At 35.2% G+C, this 6,445-nt stretch overlaps 1 protein-coding gene across 1 annotated transcript in view; it reads left to right on the top strand.

The window, feature by feature from the left end:
- The window catches only part of LOC109235322 (PRA1 family protein H), a 4,802-nt gene continuing 3,257 nt past the window's right edge, over positions 4,901-6,445 (top strand). The window contains exons 1-2 of the mRNA XM_019401386.1: positions 4,901-5,526; positions 6,293-6,429. Coding sequence (XP_019256931.1) covers positions 5,063-5,526; positions 6,293-6,429 — 601 coding nt within the window. The 5' untranslated portion in view covers positions 4,901-5,062. The remainder of the gene's footprint in view (positions 5,527-6,292; positions 6,430-6,445) is intronic.

Below are 6,445 nucleotides of genomic sequence, written 5' to 3'. Positions count from 1 at the left end.
AGGGGTGTGGCCTTCCTTGAATCCTACGTGAATACAGAATGCTTTGTTTGAAAAAAAAAAAATGTTGAACAAAAACGCTTTTGTTTAGGTATTTTTTATACCTTGATCAAGCAATAATTGCCTTCCATTTCTTTTTAGACACTAATTAGTAGATTCGGGACTTATTTCCTCATGCTGGACCGTTGATTTGTAAAGAATAGCTATAGCTTGAAGCATGACAACTACTTCTCAATTTTAAGTATTGAACGTAAAAAGTGGAAAGGACTTAAATTATCAACAGTAAACTAACATTCTAGAATGGGATGGCTTCATCAATCAATCAACTATGCCTCTAATCTCAAGTTAGTTAATGTAATATGTATGAATCCACTGTACTACGGTGCATTTCATTCCAAAATTGTGTGATAGCGTAATATGCAAAATTTTTACTTAGAGGTTAATTCTATTCGTAAATTAAAAATTCAAACAAATATGTCAATAGACAATAAGGCAGAGTTAGATTGAGGGAGGAGCACAGTAAAAAAATTCTGTTGGATTTGCAGAAATATCTAACAAAATTTATGTTCATATTTATGCACTTTGAAAGCCTAACAAAACTTAAGTTCATATTTATGCACTTTGGAGGAGAAGAAAAACCTAACTGGGCAAGAGGGTTCGAACATTAGAGTTGATCAATTATATCGAGTGTCTAAGTTCTCAAATATCAGTATAGAATTTAAAATTGTTCTGAGAAATGCTTCAAATATACAATTGGAATCGGTACAAGTCAGTCAAGAAATCTTCTGTATCTTTTATTTGAATGAAGAAAGCAAGATAACATATTAGTTTTTGCCAGCAATGTCCTCTCCCTTGCTATGACCATATTAAAGGTGTTTAACGGGCGGGTTGTTACGGGCTGTACACAAAAAAAATCAGCCCGTCCGGTTATCATTCGGGGCTGGTTAGCGGGCAGTGATTTTTCGGGTTTTTTTGGCCCGTCGGGGTTCGGGCTTAACGCGTCCGGACGGGGCCGGGCTAATTATTTTTTTTTTTAAAGTAAATTTTATTTTTCTTATTCAATGTTATTGATATTTAAGTGTTTGCAAAATTTAAGGCTTAGAATTAAACTTTGAAGTTTAAAGTTTTAAATTTAAAATTGAAATTTGAAAGTAAGTGGCTACAAAAAATTATATAATAAGACCAATAGGCAATATGTAAGGATCAAGCTCCGAAGGCTTTTATTTTATATTTGTATTGAATAATATATAATACTTCAAATTAATTTGCAAGTTCTATTTCGATTTTTTGATTTTTGAACTTGCAAATTAAAAGTTTACGACAATCATAAAAAATAAGAAATAGTACATCACATGCTTTGCATCATTTTTGTAAGTTCATCCATATCAACATGAGGTTCTTGGTTTCCGGCATTGCTTGAATCGGAACCATAAACCATTATATCTCCAATTTCTTCGTCCTCCTCTTCATCTACCTCTTCACACCCTTGATTTCGCCGTTCTGATCTTATCCAATCTCTGAAGCACACTAGAATTTCCAAAGCGTTGCTGCCCGATGAATGACGGGTATCTCCTAGTTGCTGTCCAATCTCTAAATGCGCTCTCTGATGCGACTGTTGAAATTGGCACATTTAGTACGTCTCAAGCCATGGTCGAAAGAACAGGAAATTGATTTGAGTTGCTCCTCCACCAACCCAGCGGTAGGAATTCCTTTGTGCGGGGCTCTGGTGACTTTTGCAAGTAGAATTAGAGTTCATCAATATTCCTGCTACTGGTTTGTTGATGCTCTCCTAGTGTAGACCAAATCAAATAATCTTCAACACCATCATTATCATCCAAAGCACCTGTCCTAGATGTTGAAACTAAACTTGAGGGAATATTTGCATATACAACAGCAAAAGCATAAAAAATGTTAGCATAATAATTATATAAAGTTTATAAATGTTTGTGTAGATCAGAAATACAAGTTTCAATATCAGGAGTTTCAGTTAGTCCAATATCTATATAAACATATAAAACAGTGATTAATTGGCGACAAGTGACCATTTGGATATAAGGGTTTAAAATATCACCAATTAGGTAAATAGGGGAAATTGGGTAGAAATATTTTTTGAATTTATCTAGCATAGATTCAACAACAGAAGTATATCTTTCTTTCTTCTTCAAATTATGGAGTAAAAGAGAAATTTCAGCAATATGAACTAAGCCATTTGCAATAGTAGGATAATAAGCTCTGTAGCCACATAAAATTTTTGTAAAATTTTTACAACATCTTCAATGACATCCCAAGTTTTAGATGTTAACAAACGGTTAGGATCGGTACAATGAGAATTAGCAACTTCAGTTATAGGCATTTTATATTTATAAGGCAGAATACATAGACAACCCCTTAAACTTGGCCATATTTTTCACTTAGGCTCTTTAACTCAGCTCATGACCTATTGGCCACCTCAACTCTATTCAAAGTGTCCCAATTAAACCCAAGTTGAAAACTTTGTGCACAAATAAAAGCGTGTGCACCTCACGCATTCAACGTGGAAAAGGCAACCAATTAGAAAGAAACATGTTGGAAAAAAATGACATGTCACTACTTTCCTCTCCCAAGGCAACCAATTAATTGAAACACTTTAAATAGAGTTGAGGTGGCCAATAGGTCATGAGTTGAGTTAAAGTGCCTAAGTGAAAAATATGGCCAAGTTTAAGGGGTTGTCTATGTATTCTGCCTATTTATAACAACATCTTAAGAATAAATAAGTATAATTCCACCTAGTAACTATTTCTTCAGGCATGAGTCTTGGTTTTAGTGCATATTGTACACATTTTAGTCCTTGAATTACACCAACAACTCTTCTAACTAAAGGATCTTATCTCTAAATAATTCAAGGCCACTCTTCAAAATTAAATTATAAATATGACATGCACATCTAACATGAAATATTCCAGGAAGTGGTGGGTGCAGATGCAATTTTAATATTGTAATAGCAGCATTGTTGTTAGAAGCATTATCAAATGACATACACAAAACTTTTTCTACAAGATTATAAAATATAGCAACTTCATGAATAGTATACTTATAAATGCACCAGTATGACTTTGATCTTCATCATATTTAAAAGCAATAATACGTTTTTGCATACAAAAATTATCATCTATCCAATGGCATGTAACAGTCAAATAATCATTTCCATTTATAGCACGACCAATATCAGAAGTAAGAGAAACTCTACAAGAAAGACAAGCGAACAAATAACGGATATATGTCTGATATTGTCTAAAAAGCCTAATATCAGCTCTACAAGTATTTCTAGGAATACCTTTAAACAAAGGGTTATAAATTCTTTGAATATAAGTAACAAGATATGGTGAAACAGCAAAACTAAAATGTAAATAACCTAAAACAATCATTTTAACTTATTCTTCCCGATCTTTCTTAATATCGTATTTACCCATTAAACCGCCAGTACCCGGGTTAAATTTTTGTTGCCCATCTTCCTCATTAGTACCCCATGCAATAGGGTGGTTCTCTACCATGTGCCTACGAAGTTGACCCGTTCCCCCTCTTTTATCGGTCTCATGTTTATATACATCCTTACAAATTTGACATCTTACATAATTTTTATCTTCCTTTAGTCTTTCAAAAAAATTCCAACACTTACTTCTTAATCTTCGGTTCCTCTTAATAGGGAGGGGAAGCCTACTTATATTACCACCACCTCCACCCCTAATATTTTGAGTTTGACTTGCATTACTAGGTGTAGTTGGTGGTGTTTCAAGATTATCAGGTGATTGAATATCATCTAAATCATCATCTATACCATAGTTTTCTTGAAGTCGCTCATAATCTACATTTTAAATTTTCAGGTGAACTTTCAGAAATATGTGTAAAGCTACTAGAAGAATCAGCACCACCTCTTGATTTTTTAGAAGTTTTACTCTTACTACTACCCCTACTAGTGCACACTTTTTTGGTCGCTCTAGATATATCCATTAAGTAAATTAAATTAAGAAATTAAATTAATAATTTTAAATAATAAAATAAAAATATACATCAAAAAGAGAAAGAGATGGAACGAGTGTACCGGGATTCTGGATGCCGCACTAAATTTGATATCAAAATCAAACTTCAATTGATAGACCGATACTTGATACCACACTTCACTTGAATACTTGATATTTGATAATAATAATTTTGTAATGGCTAAACTAAATATTTGATGAAACTTGAAATAATAAGTAATTGAGAATTTAAGAGCAATAATCAATATATCAAGAGAGAATTGAGAGAGAATTAGAGTAGTAAGAGAGTGAATTGTGAGAAAAATAAAAAAGAAGGGGGCTATTTATAGTTTTTAAAAGGTTAAAATTGTAATTTATCAAATATTAGGGGTGGGAGCTATTTTCTTAAGGGGTAGGCCGAAATGGTCATTTTTGCCAAAAAGGGCCGTTGCCCAACGGTCATTTTTGAATTTGACCGTTGGCAACGGTCCAGATTTTTTTTTTTGTAACGGTAACCGCGCTAACCGGGTTCCGGTGCACCGGTTACCAAAAATCGTTCGTCCAAAACCCGCTCCCCGCCCAACCCGTCCCAGCCCTTCCCCACCCCTACAGTACCGGGCTGACCCGGTTGAACCGGGTCGAATCAGGTTGTGAACGGGCCGATTAACAGGTATAGACCATATTAGATCATTTTGTAATATTTTGGTAATTAGGAATAACGTCATAGCTCCTGCTAAATAATAATAATACTAATAAACCGTAGGTGAGCATTCGAATAAAGAAGAGCATTTTCCTTATCACAAAAATAAAATATTCTTTTTAATAAAATCTATGGGACGTGAATCTACATTAGTTGAGCTAATTGAAATCTTATATTATATGGTAAAAGATTAAAATAAAAGTAAGAGTTCAATTGAAAGAAAGCATAAGATACTTTCCGAATAAAGTGCTCACCAAAAAATATTCGAAATTCGCCCTAAAAATTTAGAAAAACCAAGGAGGAGCCCGATGATTTTGTTGGTTACTCATATGATTTCCCACCAAACGCTACGGATAAAGAGGGAAAGAAAATGGCATTCTCATCCAACCCGTTATCTCTAAGTGTACCCGAGCCCGTATTTGAATCCTGGCTCCGAGATACCGGCTACCTCGAAATTCTCGATCAACGGACTACCGATCTCCACCGCCACTCTTCCACCGCCACCACAGCCGCCGCCTCCGCTTCCTCTTCCGACGCTGCTGCTGTTACTAATTCTGCCGCCGCCGCAGTTTCAATCTCCAACGGGGTCTTTGTTCAGATATTTTCATATATTGGAACCTTACTGTCGCTTTTTACGCTTAATCCGTTTGCGAAGCTCACGTCGGATGATTTTTCCGGTGATACGCCGTCGTGGACACGACTGTTCGTCGGGTCGTTGGATTCATACACGTTTCCTTCTTCGCCTTCTCAGGCTCGGCTTAGAGTCCACGAGAATGTGAAACGCTATGCCCGCAATTATACCTCTCTCTTCCTCCTCTTCTTCGCTTGCTCTCTGTATGCTCTCTCTCTCTATACACACACACATACATACACATTATGTATGTATATTAGTGTGTCTTGACTTTTTAAGCATGTATGTGGACATTGACAAGTATATGTTATCGATTGTAATTTGTACTATTAATAATGGTTAAAATTTGCGATAAGTTGAATATTGGATTTGTTTTAAGCAGTACACCTGAAACCGGTCCGAATGGAGTAGAAGGAATATAGAGAATTCATGTAACTGACTCCAACTAGTTTAGAATTGAGTTGTTGGTTGATTGATTGATTGACTTTGTATGAGAAGTTTGAGGTTGTTAGGCTCTGAGAGCTAAATGAGGCTCACTCGGAGGATAGTGTATTTAGATAGTTCTTTTTGATAAGGATTTGGATAGTTCTTAATTTAAGTTATAAAGCACTCTACGTAATTTCTTTCTTCCTCAAGAATATATCATTTGTATGACATAAAGAACATGTATAGGTCTTTGGTATATATTTATATGTGCCAATTGAAATTTGAAAGCTGAAGCAATTGTAATATAAAAGCTAGGGTTTCACATTGGACAAAGTTTCAGTTATTGGCTGATATGTTCAAGCCCTTTAGATTTCAGAGTACTTGTCAAACAAAAAAGATGTTAAGGGCTTGGAGATTTGAAGATAGTACTTGGTCCAAATTTAGCAAATATTATGTAGCTGCAGGATTTTATATCTGTTGCTTGGTTTCTTGATTTTAGTGCAATTTGATTGTTAGTTGAATGTTGATAAATTTGGGTTACAGGTACCAAAAGCTGCTTGCGCTTGTAGGGTTGATATTGTGTTTGGCGCTTTGGGATGTATTAAAGTTATGTGGAGATCGTTGGGGATTAGAGCAGCGCCCTGTAATCAGACAAAGCTTGATTCGCATTGCTCAGTGTGGTGAGTCGATATTCTT

The sequence above is a fragment of the Nicotiana attenuata genome, chromosome 12 (genome assembly GCF_001879085.1).
Source record: "Nicotiana attenuata strain UT chromosome 12, NIATTr2, whole genome shotgun sequence".
Classification (NCBI taxonomy): domain Eukaryota; kingdom Viridiplantae; phylum Streptophyta; class Magnoliopsida; order Solanales; family Solanaceae; genus Nicotiana; species Nicotiana attenuata.
This window is presented reverse-complemented; position numbering and strand designations above follow the sequence as displayed.